The sequence below is a fragment of the Podarcis muralis genome, chromosome 10 (genome assembly GCF_964188315.1).
Source record: "Podarcis muralis chromosome 10, rPodMur119.hap1.1, whole genome shotgun sequence".
In the NCBI taxonomy this organism is placed as follows: Eukaryota; Metazoa; Chordata; class Lepidosauria; order Squamata; family Lacertidae; genus Podarcis; species Podarcis muralis.
Window position 1 is genome coordinate 44,372,225 of NC_135664.1, and position 21,008 is coordinate 44,393,232.

Genomic DNA, 21,008 nt, shown 5'->3' on the forward strand with positions numbered 1-21,008 from the left:
ACGTTAATGCTAAATTTGGTCACCAGTCTTCTCAGCACAAATATGCACACCAGAAATATACAGCATTTTACCAAATGCTACCAATATCTGAAGCACGTAAATCTCTCTGTGGAGGAAACATGTGAAGCCACTCTTTGCACTATGCACCAATGTGAAAAGAGGATAAGCAAAGCAGTCAGTCACACATTTCTTCTTTTGCCGTTTCCAACTGATCCAATTAATATAAATGACCAATTTGCTGCATCTCCAATGGATTAAAATACTGGGGATAAAATACTGAGCGTGAGTGAGCTCCAGTAACAAAGTATTGAGGAGAAAATAAGGGGGCAGATATGTTAAACACTTGTGCAATCATGGCAACAGGGTGAGGAGGTCAGGGCAGTGAAGTCTTACTGCAACTGCCTACCTGGTACCCAGGCTGTGGATGTCATGTGCCATGTAGATCATGTGAGAGAGGAATGAATGGTTTTTGCACATCAGCACCAGAGATACTGGGAAATATAGTTGTGAGGTTCCTGAGCAAATATATATGTTACAATGATTCTCCAGTGCACAAAATTTCTATGCACAGAGCCTGCTACACAGAGTGTCAGAGTCTCAATGCATTGACATCTGTATGTTAGCCCAGCAGAGAAAATAGCAGCTTTGAGGGGATTTTAAATGGACAAACAACATGGTAGAAAATAATTAACATCCCTCCTCCCTGGCCGTGGTCCTGATCAAATTTGCACAAGCTTGGCTTCTTTTAAAAGAGACAGGACATCTGATTTTGGGCCACCAATGTCTCGTTTAATCCGGCCCTTAGGGAAGGGGGTTAAACAAATGCATGGAAGACAGGTCTATCAACAGCTGTTAACTACGATAGTTAAATGGAATCTCCAGGCTCAGAGACAGAGACAGTGTGCCTCTGAATATCAGGTATGAGCAAAAGAAAAGAATGCATGTTGACTGCTCTAGTTACACAGGCTTCCTGGAAGCATCTGACTAGATGGACTGGGTGGACTCTTGGTCTGACCTAGAAGGGCTCTTCTTATTTAAATCAGTGGTAGATCACAGTCGCTGGCATCTCCAGGCAGAAAATCCCTTAGCTAAAACCCTGGAGAGCCATGGCTAGTCAACACAAACAATACTGGGCTAAATGGACCAATATTCTGACTCAGGATAATGGAGCTTCACATTTTCCTATTTTCTTATGGGCAGCTTCAAAGGGAACAAGAGCAGAAATATAATGTCCAAAACCCATCATGTAATATTGCAGCGAGATAAGAGGAAAAGACAGCACAGAATTACTGTTAGCCGCACCTTGAAACTGTAATCTTTTAAATCATGTGCTGATTATTTCTTTCCATCTTGCCTCAAGTGTAGCCTATTGGGAGATTTTCACACATGCCCCTCTTCCAGCATGAGTGAAATCCAAGTCCAAAAGTCAGCATGCCTATTCTCTGCATGTCTTTAGGCTTTATCTGCTTAAGGTACTGAGAAAAAACACATTTGTACTCCCATTAATCCTGAAGAGTCCCATTACAAGTTTTTACCACCATTAATCCCTGCAGCGTTGAGGAAGAGAGAAGATCCTATGAGGAATGAGTCAAAGCTAAAGCACATCACAGTCATACCAGTGTTTTAAGCCGTTCCACTTTGAGCTGAGATTTAAAGGGGGGCAGGAAAGACAAAAAATATATCACATGTTGGTGTATTTAAACATTCATAACTTTATAACTAACCAGTCTATTTTCTTCCAACGAAGAAGCTTCTATTGAAGGGCACAAGAAAATTAAAAAGGCCAAATCTGTAAACTCAATGGTACATCTTGATTTGCAACTCTTTGTCCACAGACCTCATAAATCACTTCTATTCTTCCTACTTCCTAACGGTTGCAGCAGCCCTTAAACACTGTGTAAAATTGAAGCATCCAGCTAATGTGAAAAGTATTCAATGAAGAATTCAGATCTGGGGTAGGAAACCTGTTGCTCTCCAGATGTTGTTAGACTCCAGTCCCCCACCCAGACCCATCTAACATGGTCAATGGTCAGTGATGATGGCAGTCACAGGTTCCCCACCCATGCGCTAGGTGAGATCTCTTCCTGTAACAAGTGTTCCATAGCTTAAGAACTGGAAAGTGCTGCCTGGCACCTCAATCCTGAATATATTTACTCAAAAGCAGGCCTAATTGATTTGAAAGGAGCTTAGTTTCACAGAAAGTATGCTTAGGATCCCAGTCTATAACAATGAGGATGTACTTATCTTTAAGTAAAATCCTACTGATTTTTAAACTAGGCTGTTCAAGTGTTTAAAGGTAAGGATATGTTTTGGTAGATTATGTTTCATATCCAGGGGCCTAGCCGAATAATAAGATTTATGTGCCTTGGATTTTAAGATTAAAATGTTGAAAAGAATAACACTAAAAACCAGTAACATGGACAAATCAACTGAACCAAAAAGCACAGAATCATAGAAATAAACTGCAATCCTATTTCTATTGTGAAAAATAACCCCTTTATTTCAAATAAGTTCAGCATCTTCTATGAATGTATACATTCAGAGATATGAACACCTGCCTGTTACGCTATCACCAATTTGTCCTTTAACCTTTGGCCCTTTCCTTTGATCTTAAAGAATAAGGAACTGGGAAATGAATATTTAAGGAACAATTATCTGAAGGGGGAAATAATTGGAGGCATGTATACAATTTGTTTGGAGGGATCTGCTAGAGGAAGAAAATAGGTTCAGCAAAAATGAGCCATGAGAATGATGAAACTGGGTTTAGCTATGGCATCAGAACATAGGAAGATCCCTGCTAGACTCACAAAAAATCCCAACGAATTCTACATTGTGTTTCAGCATAAGCAAGATGTGAAGGTGAGACCAACACTGCCTTTTTCGTTCTCAAGAATCATTTGATATTCAGAGGTATACTGCCCCATCACTATTCACTATCACAGGTAAAAGCTTCTGATTAACCTATCCCCCTATAAATAGTTTAATTGTTTCAAAAGTAACAGAGCTAATGGCCTCCATTATGCCTGCCACAAGAAAAGCATTGTATGAAGAGTGAGCTGCATTCTGGGAGCTGTTGTTGGTGAAAGGTGCTGAGAATTGTTAGGAGGTCACCAATTCCTCTCACAGGACTACACTTTCCAAAGTTCCCTGGGAACAGGGATTGATTGTTAAATGTAGCTCTGGGAATTGTAGCTCCGGGAGGAAACAGGGTATCTATAATTATCCAGAGCTACATTTATTAAGAGTGAGGGGAACAGGAATCTCCTAACAACTCCCACCACCTTTCACAAGCCATAGCTCTCAGAATTGCCTGGAGGAAGCCATGGCTGTTTATAGTGGTATCATAGCGCTGTAAATATATAGTGTGAATGTGACCACAGACAAACAATTCCAGAGTTGGCCTTACCATTAGAAAGAGTGAGGCAGCCACCTGAGTCAATCTATTTTTGGTATCTTTAAATGGTGCCAAATAATTCAATAGCTATTACCATTGTACTTCTCTAGTAGTTAGAGAAGGGGAGAGATGCATGTTTTTGCCTCCGATGCCAAAATAATTTGACTGGCCTTAGGTACTATGGATCCTAACTGGGTGTGGGGCAGGGAGAGCAAGACCATTCTCTGCTCCACTACAGGCAGCAAAATGTCTTGGACTGGTACACACACAAGCACACAGAGAATACTGTCACTAAGCTGGACACTCAAGTGGCAGCAGTGGCGTAGCGTGGGTTGTCAGCACCCGGGGCAAGGCAAGTAATTTGCGCCCCCTAACCTGTGGATTTGTGCCCCCTAACCCATGGATTTGCCCTAACCCCAGATGTTGCGCCCGGTGCGGCCAGCCCCCCCCCCCCTGCACCCCCCACGCTACGCCACTGAGTGGCAGTTAGCTCAGTTGGTTAGAGTGTGGTGCTGATAATGCCAAGGTTGAGGGTTAGATTCCCATACAAGCAACATGCATTGCAGAGGATTTGCCTTGATGACCCTTGAGGTACCTTTCCAACTCTACAGTTCTATGATTCTAAGCAAGATACTACAGTGGTACCTCGGGTTAAGTACTTAATTCGTTCCGGAGGTCTGTTCTTAACCTGAAACTGTTCTTAGCCTGAAGCACCACTTTAGCTGCTGCCACGCCACCGGAGCCCAATTTCTGTTCTTATCCTGAAGCAAAGTTCTTAACCCGAGGTACTATTTCTGGGCTAGCGGAGTCTGTAACCTGAAGCGTATGTAACCTGAAGCGTCTGTAACCCAGGGTACCACTGTATACTGTTACTCAGAGACGCAGAGGTCTTTAAGCATTTAACACTGGATTTAAATCAATCACACCAAAGGCTAGAATTTAGGGGCCGGGGGTGAAGGGACAAGACTTACCTCATAACTAACACTCAAGACAGACACAAACAACAGCAAGAGAAACCAAAATTAGGATGCAAGGGATTTTAGGAAAGTAATGTTCTAGATTGGAATAAGAAGGCCACACCTGCAGACTACAAGCCCCAACAGCTCCAACAATGTCAATGTTGCTGCTCCCAGCAGGAAAGGATTTATAGGTGTGTGCAGCATTAGGGCCACATGGGGCTGAGGGGCCTCCAAGCCATTAGTGTGCCTTGTTATCTGAGAGGATAGCTTTGAAATGTGACTACAAGAAATGAATTGAGATGGGTGAATTCTAGCATTTTAGTTGTTTTGTTTCTACTGTTTGCTTCTCCTTCTTCCCAATTAAAATCAGTGGAGGCTGGTCCGTTAGGACAGAGGTCACCAACCTGGTGCCCATGAAGGCCTTCATTGACATCCCTGAAGGGGGTTACCAGACTCAGAGCTTTCATTAAAAAAAGAAGAAGTTTCTAGCCCTTCTAATAAGAAATTTTTCAATCATAACATGCAGGTACCTTTCTGAATAATTTCTTTCAAATGAGCCAGCCTGGCTGTTCCTGCCTCTCAATGTTTTTAGCCAATAAGTGAGGTCAGAGCTGTGACTGATATAGTGAGTTGTTTGGACCCCAGGCAATAGGAATCCATGCAGTCCTAACAGAGATGGATTTATAATGGTACAATTGCAGCAATTGCACCAGGGCTCAGGGCAGCAGAAGACCCAAACACTGAGTTTTAAATTTTTTAAACAGTATGTCTTCAGCCCTTCTAGAAATAAAGCTTACAAAGTGTAATGTGCAGGCAGCCTTCAAAGCTGTGGGTTGCCAACCTGATGCAAGCAGAGGGACGACTATAATCTATCTTCAAGCTCCGCAGCATGGAGCATTTGCTGGAGTTGGAAGGACCCACCAACTTCCAACTCCCATTGGCTATGAGACTAACTCCTCCTCTACTTTCTGGAAGGATTTGCCTGGGCGGCTACTGTGGGACAAAATGAGAGGAGAGGAGAGGAGTGATAGTTGCTACACCTCTGGTGTTGGGGGTGGGGTAAAGTGCCGAGACCATTTTACCTCCTCTTCTTTGGCTGCCCAGGGAAGGACTTTCTGAAAAGATGGGGAGCTAAGAAGTGTAGATGCAACACATACATTCAAAAATTGTTAAACTCCCTCTTCCAAATCAGGCAGATCTTTTTGTAATGGGAAAAGACAACAGGAATTCCAGCCACAGAACCCTTACATTACATGAAGTTTGGCCATCTATCCAAGAACCTGAAATCCAGAATACACCTTAAGGTAAAGAATAGCCCATGGTTTGGTACAAATTGCATTTAATATCTCAAAAGGGAGGGGGAGGGACATAGGAAGAAAGGCCCTTTCCCCCAGGATTTGAATCTACCAACAATAATCCTGTGCTTCTTATATATGCTAATTCATCCATCAGCAACCACCGAAGACTCATCATCTTTGATGGTTTGTGAGGTTAAAATGGGACAGAATGAATAATAAAAAAGGCACTGAGAAGGTCACAAATATTACGGACATCTGTCTTGAGGACATCTAATCTAGGAGACTGTAGTGCCACCCTTGCAGCATATCAGACAAGCTTGGTTTGAACAAAGTATGATAAGATAATATTTTACTAATAAATATTATTGTTAAAAAATAAACCAATGCACTAATGAGCTTACAACACTATATTCATCAATAGCTATGACCCATAAGCACAAGGAGTCCACCTCTGTGACCACAAGCCAGTGACCTCTGTCTAATGCTGCTGCACAGCCCAGCCTACCATAAAACATCTGCATCTATAATTCACACAATTGCAAAAAAATCAGGAAATGAGAGCAAGGAAGAAAAAAATATTAAGAAAACGGGTGAGGGAAATTTCCTTTCAGGGTTGCATCCCCATCTCTCATTCACCAATAACAGCAGAGCCCCAAAACAAAAAAATTCCTTCCAGTAGCACCTTAAAGACCAACTAAGTTAGTTCTTGGTATGAGCTTTCGTGTGCATGCACACTTCTTCAGTGTGTATCTGAAGAAGTGTGCATGCACACGAAAGCTCATACCAAGAACTAACTTAGTTGGTCTTTAAGGTGCTACTGGAAGGAATTTTTTTGTTTTGACTATGGCAGACCAACACGGCTACCTATCTGTAAGCAGAGCCCTAAATTATCAACTACATTGTAACTACATTAATTCGCATGGGGGTATTTTTTTCTCTCCAGCCTAAGTACTTCCAAATATAGCTATTTAGCTGATATTCTTCCATTTTCTTAAGCTTCATGCTAAAATATATAACCTATCGCTGCAATCCTGTGCACACTTATTTGGGAGTAAAGCCAATTGAATATAGCGGGATTTCCATATAACTATGCATAGGAGTGGGCTATTGTGTATGGGGTGTGTGTGCTTAAATCCTATTTCTGCCATGGACTTAAGCATATCAGTGTCTGTTCCTCCTCTTTACAGGGAAGATAATAATAACCTCTCAGAGCATTGCTGTGCAGCACTTCTCAGCTTGTGAGAAATTCCTACAGAAACTGGAAAGCAGGAGAACAAACTCAGCCAAAGACAAAATGTTGTATTTGTCATACTTGCCCCAAGCAGAGTTCAAGTGGATTAAAGGGTAGCAGAAGGAATGGGAGGCAGAGCACTAGTTTATTAGTTCACAGTTGCTAAGAAGAGAGCAGACACATTCTGTTTCTTTGCCCAGTCAAGATATATACAAAATCTGGGTTTATCAGGGAGGTCATTTCAGTTCTCCTGGCAACTGCTCATACAGTTATAGGATGCCAACACACAGGGGTGCTCACTTTATACTTTGAGAAACTTGGGTTTAGATATTCACAAATCAATTAAAAAACACACAGAAAATAAAATTAAAAAGTTTTCTTATTATTTGAATTATCATGTTATTTATTCCTAACATCATAAATTAAATTATAGCTGCATTATTGCTAACCAAACTCAGAGTGCACTCAATTAAAATCAGAGAAGAAGCAAAAGGGTTTAATGACAAGGAAGCAACCCTCTGAGGTTGCAAATGCATTACCTTTTTGTCGCTCAGCCCAGACACCTGGTCTACATACTCCTCTTGGATCATGAAGGCAGCCAAATTGGCAGTGTAACTGGCCAGAAAGATGACAGCAAAGAAGGCCCACACAGACACCATGATCTTGCTCGTAGTTCCCTTGGGATTCTGCACTGGCACAGAGTTGTTGAATACCAGGCCCCACAATAACCAGATAGCTTTGCCAATGGTGAAAGAAGGACCACCAGGCTCTGAAATGACCAAAAACATAAGCAGAAATAGTGATCAGACTGGTAAAGTCCGTCATTCCAAGTAGTTAGTACAAAATCCTGACCCTTTTCTCTTACACATCACTTTGTCTGATTGCACAAACATAGGTTGGTATATTGGAAGAATCCCATAAATTTACACACTTTTCTTCCTCTCTTTCTCTGTTCTTCCTGGTTAATATGAACTAATTTACAGCAGAATTCTAACCATGTCTGCTCAGAAGTAAGCGCCAACAGGACCTACTCCCAGGTAAGTGTCCATAGAATTGCAGTGTTAAATCTGAAGAGGTAAAATAGCAGTTGGCTTCTAAAACAGAGACTGAAACCAGGGTTAGAAGTTTACTTCAATCTCTGGTTTAGAAGCTAACTATGGTCAGTGGTAACTGTTCTTATGCCAGGTCAGATGTAGCAATGAAACCTTGCAGTTAACACTAACTAGAGAAAGAAAGGGAAATTCATGCAGCTGGAGGAAGTTGGGAGATGGCAGAACCTTGTTGGATGTTCCCAGTTATCAAAGCATGCTTTGGGAGTGTGATGGGTTGCTGGTAGGCTTCAGTTTTCATGGCGGAGCCAAACAGTTATCAACCAATAGGCTTCCCAGTCCTCCATATAACTGAAGAAAGCAGTCATGTTTGGGGAGAGCCTCACTAGTGGGGGAACTCCTCTTTACTAATCTAAAACAAAACAAAACAAAACAAACAAAAAAACAGAAAGGATGTGCTCTCCAACTTTAGAAAGGGAAAGCACATCAAAAATAATAAAAATTATTGAAAAACACTTGGCATTGCTGATGTTCACCTGTTGTCTTTTGAGGGCTACATGAGTGTTCTTGGGATTGAATGATCCTCTAACAAAAAGTAAAAACAGTCCCCAAGAAAGCACAACTCTAAAAGCTGAACTTTAAAAAGTATAGAAAATTGTGTTAACATAGTAAATGAGTGAGGGTGGGGTATTTGTTGTGACACTGACATTTAGGTGGGTACAATGGAATTCCAGCAGCCACATTCTGCACAAAGGACAACAATTTGCATTTCCCATCCACAAAATGCTGTAGGTGGAACGCAGGGGAAATGTGACAGTCCTGCAGCAGAAAAGTGTCTTAAATAAATATGCCTGAATCCCACAAAATAATTGAGTGAAAGGACCCTAATGTTCTGTGGGAAACCCAGAAACAAATCTACCCTTGGCTGCTCAGCTCAGTGGGTGACCTTGGGCAACTCACCTAGTCATCATCTTCTGGTTGCTGTGAAGCTAAAAGGTCATTTTGAGTACCTCAAATGAAGGGTGAGGTATAACAAAATGCCATCTGCCTTAACAATACATGCATGCATTTTTTTTATCCAAACATTATCATAAATAGAGTCACTGAAGCAACTAACTCCGCAAGCTACTCCTAAACTGCAACAGGGAGGAAGCGATACAGGTGCCTCCCCGTAAGATGAAAGTACAGTATGCAGTGCTGCTCTCGGAGTCTTGGCATACTTATGTATGACTTGCAAACAGAGGCACACATAAATCTTTTTCACGTCACGAGTTTTAGACATTCAGGAGCACTCCCATGAGTAGAACAGAAATTTCATGACGCCTCTAGCTCTATAACAAATTGTGGTATTTGGTATCATAGCTATTGTTGTTCTGTTAAGTAAGTGTGAGCACAGGTTTTCAAAAGTTCTTCAAGTCCTACAAGGTCACTGTGATCTAAACAACTAGAAACATCCATGCAATGAAGTACAAGGCCAAGAGAGTTCCTTCACACAGCTGCTCTTTTTCCGTCTGCATTTTAATGGAACTAACTCAAACCAAGTTCACAGAGTCTATTAGTTATGCTTATTAATGCAGGCTTATGTGCCACAACTCCAGCTGACTTTCAATAAGAATTGAATGAATGTATCTGATGGCAAATCTGGCTCCCACATATGCAATGCAGATGAGATAAGTTATTATGAGAAACATTCATTTTGCATTTTTTGGCTTTTTGAATACTTAACAGTGAAGCATTTCATCAACATTTATTTTTGCATGCAAATTAATTTATCTCTGTATTGATGTTTATAATTTGCATTTTTAAAATTTGAGGAAGCGAGTAAGGAACTTTTAAAGGAAACTTTTAAAGGGAAAATGGATAAATAAAATAAAACTTTAAACTAGCTCCACTGCATAATTGCAAAGAAACATTGTTGAACATTGCATATTTTCAGTTTTGCATGGTCTATATTTGCTGCTGCTTCTTCCAGAATCACCACAGATTTATAAAGCAAGAGTACCTTTTCAGGATACCTCAACAATTAAGATATGACGATCATCCTCAATGACTACACAGAAGTAAATCCCATTGAGTTGCATGGGCTAACATCATGTGGACTATGCAAACAGCTGCAAACACACAGTGAACTCTGTGTAGCATTTGGTATCCAGAAAAAACACACATGAACATATCCATATTGGCCTTGTGCAATGCGTGTTTCTCATAACAATGTATGTCATCATTTCACATATAGAATCCAGTTTTGCCCCAAATAATTCATTCAAGCTATTCACCATTCACATCTGTTCTGCTACCTGTACTAAAAATATGTGCATGGTGTGTATACAGAAATTTCAGCATGAGCATCTTCATGAATATTCACAACTCTGCATACATCTCCTTAGATATGTGCATTGGTCCATGTATGCTGTCCACAGCTTGTGGACAACAGCTCCCTTTGGCATGACTATACATAAAGCTCTGACTAAATTTCCATTTCAAAATATCTTTTCTTCAGGGCTCAGAAACTTGGTGGCATAGATATGTTCAGGGCAAATTTGAGAAGCGGGTAAAACGATTTTCACACAAATATCTCAGTTCAAGCATCTTCATATTTTCAGCCTGTGGGTAAACCAGAAGGTCTTACGTAGGGGGCCATTTCACAGCTCAACGAAGCCAAGGGAATATACCAGTATCTTACCAGCATCCAAGTGCTTTCACTTATTTTCTGTATTCTGCCTTTGCCCTTCACTCATAAATCAACTCTCTAATCAGACAGCTTTGCATCTTTTGCTCCCTGTCCCCCCACAACTACTCCATCTACATCCCCCACCCACCCGAGGATATTAAATTAATGGTTAATATGTCTCAAATTTATGGAGGCAGTAGAGTATGACAGTGGAGATGGTTTGTCGTTTCTGCTGCTTCAAGCACCCCTAGATTGCTGTAACTTCCTTATCCCTGTCCTTCTTCTGACACACAATCTAGATGTGAATTAATTTGCAAGGGGTTAATGTGCAGAGGTTCTCCATTAGGCACTTTGGGTGAATCTCTGAAAGGAAATAATTCCATTAATGCAATTAGTGTAATGAGAGATAGATGAATGTAACATTACATAGCTTTGTAATATCATCATCATCATTGTCGTCATCTAAATTTCCAGTTATACAGCCAAAGCAAGCAGAACCAAAATAGGAAAAGCAATCAAGGGTTGCAAATTTATTACGTTAAAATTCATATGCACGACAAAATTTGCAAAATTTTGCACATTTGCTGGGTACCAATTCAAATGTGAACGGTTGTCCAAGGGAATATATATTTCAGTTTAAGAAAGTAGCATGTTTACTTTGGAGAAATTATGAGCAAACACACATAGGGTCAGGCAGATAATTTCAGGTCAGCTGGAAATTAGTGGCTCTGTATTGTGAGCCATGCAAATGCCCAATCACCCAAAGAGATCCATTTAAATTTTCTGCTGTTTGTGAATCTATTGATTCAACTTCTTTCCTTGTTTACCCAGAGAAAATACAAAATCTGTAAATGGTTGACATATATGCAGGAGGAGGATAAAATGAAGCCAAGCTAAACAAGCAAGACCATAATCGTTGCATGTTGAGAGATATGTCTCCTTACCTCTGCCATCAGCCAGACACCGGTTGTATCCCACAGGGCTGAAGTACTCAAAGACAAAGACCGCCACCGCAGAGATTATAAGCAGCATTACAAACATCATCACCCATACATCAGCACTGAATGGCTCTATAGAGAAAAAGACAGAAAAATTGTAGGTACTTTTCCATCCTACCCCAAAATACAGGCCAACCCCATCAGTGGAAGCCAAGTGCAAGGACTTCTACTTATGGAAAGGGCCTTTCCCCCTCATCTCCTCATGCTGCCCCCTAGGGAGGAGAGCTGGTATTGTTCCATCTGGCAGGCAGAAATGATCGTGTGGGTGGAAAGATTGGAAGAGCCCATCATTAAATTCCACCCAGAACTGATTTGGTTACTGTTTCTATACAGTTACTGTTATTCTAAATGGCAGTTGCTTTCAGGTACAGAACTTACACAGAAGTGAGTTTTTGCCAGCACCTTACAGTATATAATGAAGGTGTCAGATGAGCTTCCCTGGAGAGAGCATTCCACAAGCGAGAAACTACTGCAGAAAAGGCCAGTTCTTATATTGCCACCCTCCAGACCTCACACGAAGAAGGGCCTCAGGCCTTTCTTGCAGGCTCTGGGTGGGTTAGTATGGGGAGAGGTGGTAATATGCAATTGCAGTACTTTGCAATATGTTCTAGTGGTTCTGGCTTTGAAATGTGTTCAAAATACTGCTTTCAGGCTGATGTTCGGATCCTGTTGTCTGGAGCATGTGACTCCATTGTTATTCACTTTGCTTTGACTCTCAGCCTGGTCTAACCCAGGCTCTGGAACTCTCTGCCCCAGAAAGCCAGCCTAGTCCTTTCCCTTTCTGTAGACTGGCACAGAGCGCCATATTGATGTATATCCTCAGAATGGAAATGCACTAGCCAGTTAAGAATTAGTATCTAGCTTTTTTGTCAGTATATTTTCCCTGCTGCTATTGTGATTTCATTAGATTTTTTAAAGTTTTATGGTGCTTTGAGGGCTTTGCACGCAAAAAAAGGCTTATAAAGAAAGAGACTCTGCCTTCACTTCTTTGCATATAAGGCATATAAGGAAAGGCTTCTTCTGAACGTCTGCATGTCATACTGCTGGGATGCCAAATGATTGTCATAGGTCAACTCCAGGCTTTGGGAAGCAAAGATCAGGGGAAAGCTGAAGAAATGTATTTGAGCATAATTAAACTTCTAGTTCTGGAACCTGGGACCAATATTTCTGAAGTTGTTGTTAGTATTCTCATTTTCACATCTAGAACCTGGTTCTGAAATCTAGTTCAGGATTGAACTTCAGGGTGTATAAAGTTTCTTTCAAGCAGTGTGTGTGTGCTGTTTGTTTTTTAAATTAGAAAAAGAACAGCAAACATTCTGGTTGTTTTTCTTAAAATATTTTCCCCCTGCACTTTGCCTCAAAAAATATATATAATTTAAAAAACTTTACCTAAAAAGGCAGAAGGTGAGACAGTCCCATTGCTTCGCGACACCATTACACTAATGCCTGTCTCAATGAAGGGTACAGAAAAGTCTACCACTTCTGAGCGTTCTGCATTTATGGTGAGGGATCCCACCGCCATATAGGCACGTTTGTCAACCACCTGAGACAAGGAGACAGAAAAATAGTTAATGCAGAGTCTAGTTGCAGGAGCTGGAACCTGTTCAGGAATAAAGGATGCTTTCGGGTAAGTTAAAACAGCAACAGGCTGCCACGCATTCATAAGGTTTTGTATATATGAGGCAGGAAGGGAGAAAGCAAGGGCAAATGGTGTTGACATCACATTTGGAAATGGGAACTGGGAAAGTTAAAGGGAAAAGAAAGTAGGAGGAAGGTGGCACATTGCACAATAGGAGAGGAGAAAAAGAGTGGCAGGCTAGCTAAGAATTATTTCACATCATATTTGAACATTCAGAATGGAAGGTCAGATCAGTGAAAGGAAAAAAATAATTACTGGGAAGGACCATCCTTGTTTTCCATTTCCCTGGAAAACAACAGCCCTCCCCACAAAGTGTGCCCTTTTAAGGCAACCAATTGGTTGTGGGTTGGTTTCAGTATTTGTGTACACACATATGTACACATACCTGCCAAACACTTTGGGTGTTGGGATCAGAGACAATGTACATTTAGAAACAACATAGGAGGCTGCTTTGTGCTGAATTAGACCACTGATCCATCTAGTTCAGCGCTGATTGGCAGCGGCTCTCCAGGGTTTCAGGCAGGGATGTCTCCCAGTGCTACCTGCAGATGTCAAGGGTTGACCCTGCGACTGAGCTGTTACCCACAGATTTAGAGACTTGGAGGAAGGTGGCAAAAATCCTTTAAACTTTACAGTTGTATGTACTGGTGTTTCCTTTTGTGTTATTGCATGTCATACCTCACATCACCTCCTCCATCAAACGCATGCTGAGAAAAATTCTGGCAGTAAATGGACCACAAGCAGCAGAAAACAACATTATTTCTATTGCTCTTCATTTCCTGCTTGTTTCAGAAAATATTTTTTCTTACATTTGCTTTTATATTAAAAAAAAACATGTAAATATCATATAACTTCACAAATTTGCTTGATGATAATTCCAAGATGATAATTTTTCCCAAAGGCAAAATTCAAATTGCTACACAGATTTGGAAAGCATGACTCAATTTCTGCCCCAAGAACAAGTATCACCCAGCCATAGTGGGGAAATAATTCATTCAGTCTGTTGGTGAGCCTGTAAGTAAAAGCAGGTACCTTTCATGGCTTACCTCGCCTATCATTCCATTCCATGTTCCATTGATCTTCTTCCCATGTTTACCATTGGTTACCAAGTAAAGGTCATAGGTGAACTTGACAAACTTGGAGATTTTCTTGAGGATATCAATACAAAACCCTTTGCAACATTTCTTGGTGTATGCAGTCTCCTCATCCGTCTTGTTGCTAAACAGCCACAACAAAAAGTGATTAAGTGTAACTGATAAATGATATTTTAAAACTAAAAACAAAAACATATGGCCCATTTTTTCCATCATGCTGCACTCGGAAAGTGGATTTAATCTTGAGAAATTCCATATGATCCTTGAAAAACACAGAATTACCATGTTTAGTTCCAAATTCAAACTTTGTGTGGCATTCCTAGCAGAAACTGAATGTTATAAGCAGAAATTTTGAAAATATATTCTTGTCATTTTCTTTTTTTCATCTTCTTCCTTTTTTTTAGACAAAGGTGCTAATTTCCAACAAAAATGTGATTTGGACAATTTTGATCTGTGCTAGAATTTAGAATTGTTGAAAATTGCCTACTGTTATCCCCTACGTCTTTCCTTGGCTACTCTCTCTTTCATTCTCCATTACATCCCTGGCTGAAAACTCTGCTTGATGTTTTGCTGAATGAGCCAAGCTGATTGGAATGTGGAGTTAGTGGCAAGTGGCAACAAAGCCAGCCTGAGACGGTCCAGCTGGCTTTGCTGCTGTGGAGAGAAACATGCTAGGAGGAATCAGCTGGAGAAAGATCCTGTTGGCACTTACTCTGTCACATTTCTTTTTTGGCATGGGACAGTGTTCCTCATACAGGTACCGCTTAGGGGGTCCACATTTTCCACAATGACAAACGGTGCTTCTTCTAGGGTCACTATGCTGAGATGGTCATCTGCACGCTCCTCACTGTCAGGGTAAAGCTCAGAACGTGGCCACACATAATACTTCATCTTGAGACGCTTGTCCTTCCACCATCCCACCTGAAGCAATGGAAAAACAGAAAGAGATCATTGCTAAAACCATCACCCCAAATTACAGTCCACGTGGTCAGATGAACTTTGTAGAAATACATGGAAACTGAATGTCTGGATTAATTAATTTTAAAACTACGCACTAATCCCTGATCCAAAAATGAAGCCAGTCTTAATGAAGCAGCAGCAGCATCCCATTAAAACCCACTGAAACAAAAGGCCTCAGTTGTTTCTCAAAAGACAAGCAGCGACAGGGCCAAACACACATGCACAACCCTCAGGAAGGCGTCACACAAAAAGAGCTCTGTCTCTTATGCCCAAGTCCAACAACAAGAAGGCTTGGAACAGGGCTCAGAAGTAGATCTCAGTGCTTTGATCAGGTTCATATGGGAGTAGGTGATTATTGAGATTCCCCCGTCTTAGACCATTCAGGGCCTGAAACGTTAAAGTCAGCACCTTGAATTTAGAAACAAAGTGGTAACCAGTGGAACATCAGAATAATAGGGTCTAACTTGCAAACTCCATTTAGAACTCTGGAAGCTGCTTTCTCAACCATCTTCAAAGGTAGTGTACATTACAATAATCTAACCTGGGAGAAACTAGGGCACATGGATAAATGGCCATGCCTAGTTTCTCCAGAAAAGGGAACAGCTGCAGATTAGCTTGAAGCTTTTAAGAAGATTCCTGGTCATGGTGGCACTGCTCCCTGGACATCCAGGAGCAAAGCTGAATGCTGACTTTAAGAGGAATGTAACCCCTGTTTCTATGTGAAGTACTTGAATGGGATGTTACCACAGCTAAGACCACATTGCAAAGATAAAGGTTTTCCATGTTCCCTGGCTGAATTATTATTATTATTATTATACCTATTATACCTTTAATAAACACCCATTTAAGATTTTGCTACAAAAATGTAAAAAAAGAAAAGAAAAAAGAATATATTGTTCAGTTTTCTGCAACACGTGACGATATTTTAACAGGAAGCTTAAATAAGCTTATTTTTGTGCTACTGTGTATGACATTATGAACCCTGATCTTCCATTAATACCCAAAGTTATTTCCTGGGAACTTGGCATTACTGTGTTTTCTACATTGAGTACTAGATATAGAAAAATATTTCTTTGAAATTGGTTCTGATCCATTCACAAGTTGACATTTTTAGGACTAATGCTCCTTGAGGTGCAATATTCCCCACAGAAAGTCCAGAATACCTATCAATGATGCTTTCAGACATGAAAAGTCCTGCCTTTGTGCCCATTATTTCCATCACCATTGACACTAATTACTGCCTTGGTTAGCAGATATGAGACAAGAGGGCACAGGCTGAGCAAACTCCCCTATATTTTGTGGCTGTGGCTCCCTCAACCTCCACCCACTGGGTTTTGGTCAAGGCAAGGTGAATACGGGAGCAGTGTGGGTGGAAGGCTAAAGTGAACTTTGGTTCCTCACTCTTTACCTGCTTTGTGGGCTTTAATTCCTCATGCCTGTCAGTTCACCCTCTTCTACTATTGCATCTGATGTTTTAGAATCACTGGACAAAAGCACTTATTATAGCCTCTTTGGATGTCAAAGGTTACGTCAGTATAATCAAGGATTTTTGGGTATTCTGAATTTAACAGCACCCAGATCATTAAATATTTATTGCTCCTTTTAAAAAAATAATATCAAATTAAGGTTTTAAAAAGAGAGAGAGAATCCAATGTAGGCTTAGTAAACAAGTTATTTCAAGAAAGGAATAAAAGTCATTTACAGGCATAGGTGACCTGCTTACTCAGGATCCCAAAGGGTTTACAGAGGACTTGAACAGTCAAATCCATAGGTATTACAAGAATTATGATAGGTGGGTCTGACATTCTCCTGAGTAGGCAATAAAATACATTGTAGTGTTATGAATTTTGGGTTTGTTTAGAAGCCTAGAAACTCATCTTGGCATATGTGTGCAGTGTGGAATGTGTTGCAAAATGTATGGAGGTGATACTAAGTAAAACGCTGCTAAAACCTTCAGTTGCTGGTGGAAAGTTTAAACACTTTGATGGACTTTCATGTGCACAAACCTCCATTACAGAATCCCACATGGGTGGTAGGTGCATCTAAACATTTAACCACAGGGGCAACAGGAAGCCCCTATCGGTCTCTTTCACAACAACAGCACCCAGTTTTAGGTGGTGGGGCTGGTAAGACTCTCTTAGCCCTGACCATCACATCATTTTAGATGAGAAAAACATAGCAAGGACATGAGTGCAGCAAACACAGCATTCTACAACCTGACAATCTGTTTGCATGCCTATGAGAGGAGTAATGAAATATGAAAAAATCATTCCATTCCAATAAGCCTCATATCAATTGCCCAAAGTAGAGGGAAAGTTGTATATGTGTGTTGGACCAGGTAAATACCACTGACACAAGTTAACATTTTGTATTTAAAAGAACACTTTAGCATTTCTTACAGGCAGATTTGAGTCTCTAAATGTAGGCTATAGATATCATGTTAAAAACTCCTCCCTCAAAGAACTGGATCGGAAGAGAGGATCCCCTTTCGTTTTTGAGATGGATAATGCATTTGCATGGATGTGAACATGCATGATTGACTCTTATAAAAACAGGGGAAAGATCTGACGGGGGAGGCACTGTGGAAGGGAGGAAATATCCAAAGTAGCATTCAATATGATATGCAATTTGGAGGGTGCAATGTGTTACAAAGATGGCACTACTACTAACAGAATTTAAAAGTCACATTTTTCAAGGCAAAGTAATTAAAAGCTAAGGCTTCCAATTAAAACAATAATGATAATTCTGAAAGGTTGTACAAACAAAAGGAAAGCATTCTGGAATCCCTGCAGATTTTGAGCTAGCAGTAAGCACATTGTTACAGTCATGGCTTTCACACTGCACCAGCTCACCTTCTAAGAGGTAATTCCCTGTGCAGTTCTTGGAAGTCACCCTTATAAACCCGTAAACCTCCTGTTTAGGGAAGTACAGCTGGGAATGTCCCCTGTCTGAAACCCTTGAGAGCCCCTGCATTTCGGTGTACAGACAATAATGAGCTACATGGACCAACGTTCTGACTTGGCGTAATACAGTATAAGATTCCTATGGACCTGGAACTTTGGGGCCTTCGCAAAGAAAGCAGGTTCCCACAACAACTTTATATATGCTTGACTCAATTCATGCACTTGCACACATTGAACTGGTCTTCTAATTGTTCAATCTGTCTAAATCAATTGTTATCACCCACTGGAAATCTCTAGATGAGCTGACTGATCTGGAACGAACAACAGCAACTGGGCATGTGCTAAATCACTCACCAGACTGGTTCAGTATGCAAAAATCCATTTGTGTTGATCTTAATATGTGCAAAAGGAATAACGAGAAGCACCCCCAAGTAACTTTATTCATTGCCTGACTCATCCTGAGTACCCTGTTCAGTCAGTCAAGCTATGTTTTATGCAACCCAGTGGATGCTCTGCTTTTGGTTGGAAGCCCCTGTTGGCAGCATCTCTGCTATTCTTTATGTCTCCACTATTAGAGCCACACATCATCAAAGAGGTCAGCATGCAACAGTTGGAGAAGGAGTATGTAGAAAATCTGTTTACAAACACTTAGGATAATTAATTAACCATGTTGGTCAAAGGAGATTAATATTGGTGGAAGCTTCGCGTGCAGAATTAATTAAAATGAAAAGTGCTCCTTCACAAGCTTCAAGTTCACCTTTCAGCAGCACCTGGCAAAATCTCTCTTTTTCACTACACCTGCACAACAGGTGATGGTTATTAATGGGCTTTAAATTTTGCAGAACAGGACAGCTACAGAGCTAAAGAGATTGCTGCTTCTTCATACTCGCATAGCACCTAACAAAGTGGATGTGCAGGAAATAAATGTCCTTAAGAGGAAATGTCATTATTTAGTTCTCATCTCTCACTTCTTTCAATAAAATAATCACTTCCCAGAAATGCATTCTCCATATCACCCCCGATTGACATTTATGCAACTCTTGCCAATTTGTTTAAAAGACATTAATTATGGGTTTCCTTATTTATTGCTCCATTTGCATGCTTTCTGCAGCTGCTGAAATCATGCCCTCTGACCTAATTAGCTGAGGAGTTTAACAAGGTAAACTTTAAAAGCTTCTATGTTTAGCACAATGGATCAAATATAGTGGCACAAAAGTGATAAGGACTACAGGAGTCATATGTGGTGCACCCTTAAATTATTCTTGATGTCTTTTGGTACCTTATGGCAAGCAAGCTCACAAATATTCCTGAAGACAGGCCATGTGGTTTCCTGTTCAGGATGGTAGAATCCTTACAAGTAGTGAAAACTAATAGAGTTTAATCTATAATAAAGGCTTTGTTGACAGCATTCCTATACTGTGCTATATGCCCTCATGTAGATGTTCAAAGAGAATTAATGCTATCATTACTGCTTCACCCTGTGTAAATTGAGGGTCTTCTGGTGATATATTGGAACTCACAACTGAGCTGCATCAGTAGCCCTACTACCATATACATACATAGTAAGTAATTTAAAAAGTAGATTTCATGTGGTATGCTTAAGCAAGGGTTGATCTTCGATCTACAAGCTGAAGGCCTTTATGTGGAGTTTTCTCCTCCTCTCATAATTCTAGAATTTGGCATCATACAATGAAATTTATTGCAATAGTGCCATTGCACTTGGAGTCCTGCTTGAAGGCTCCTCATGGACATCTGGTTGGCCACCGTGAGTAAAGGGTGCTGGACTAGATGGGCAATTTGAATGATTCCCGCAGAGCTTTTCTTATACTGTATACTTAAATAGATTTGGGACAGGCAGAAGCAAAGGCTTCTTCGCACCACATAGAATCATTGTATGGAATTCACTGCTACAAGATGAAATAGTGTCCCCTAACTTCTGATTCCTTTAGACGAGGCTCAGGGCTTAGCCACACTTCTGTTTGACCCGATGCTTTCCTGCAGTTTAGCACTGAATCAGAGCAAATGGCAATAGGGTTTTCCTCTCTGACCTGTGCCTAGAAAGCACAAGACAGGTGTCAGTGTTGCCAAGAGTGTCAGAGCACTGTCTTCTTGGCCAGACAACAAAAACAATGCCAGACAGCCCCTTGCAGCCATGTAGGTGTGGGAATGTGACCTCACATGTGTTCAGTCAGGTTCAGACCAAGATTTAGACCACCTGTGCTCTAGCTGTTGATCCTCCTGTTTCATGGCAGGCAGGTGTCACTACAGCACCAAGTTGACCTATGTGCTTCACAGCAACAGTGTGGGCACTCATGCATTTATGCAAAAGTTTCCAGGATTTCAGAGGTTGGACTAGATGACCCTCATGATCCCTTCCAACTCTAAAATTCTATGAATCTCACCATCTCACAATTTGTCAAGAGACTTGGCAGGAGTTGCAGCCTTGCCAGGTGAGAATCCCCCCCCCCCAACATTAAGAAATCCATCATATTTCATAAGTGCAGGCCATCTCAATAGCTTTCCCTATCCTGCAGCATAAAGTAATTCAGCCCAAACCTCAAAGTTCATATATTAGGGAAAGTGTTTCTAAAAATGCATGTATCAGTGAAAAACCAAACAAAAATGCATTGTATTAGTAGAAATTACCCACAAAAATGTGTAGATTAGTCAAAAGTGCATACAAAAATGAGTGCATTTGAAAAATCTGCACAAAAATGCTGCTAAATTTTCATGAATATAATTTATTTTAAAATTTTCATATTGCCGCAGAAATGCAGAGAACTGAATGTAAGATCGGGGAAATGAGGAACTA

The 21,008-nt window shown here is 40.7% G+C and overlaps 1 protein-coding gene across 2 annotated transcripts in view; it reads right to left on the reverse strand.

Annotated features, from left to right (window-relative positions):
- Positions 1-21,008, reverse strand: part of GRIN2B (glutamate ionotropic receptor NMDA type subunit 2B) — a 283,055-nt gene that overhangs the window by 42,002 nt on the left and 220,045 nt on the right. For both annotated transcript variants that reach the window (XM_028745807.2, XM_077934916.1), the window contains 5 exons: positions 15,046-15,254; positions 14,286-14,457; positions 12,990-13,143; positions 11,547-11,672; positions 7,422-7,651 (listed from right to left, as the gene is read on the reverse strand). In XM_028745807.2, the coding sequence (XP_028601640.1) occupies positions 7,422-7,651; positions 11,547-11,672; positions 12,990-13,143; positions 14,286-14,457; positions 15,046-15,254 (891 nt within the window). The remainder of the gene's footprint in view (positions 1-7,421; positions 7,652-11,546; positions 11,673-12,989; positions 13,144-14,285; positions 14,458-15,045; positions 15,255-21,008) is intronic.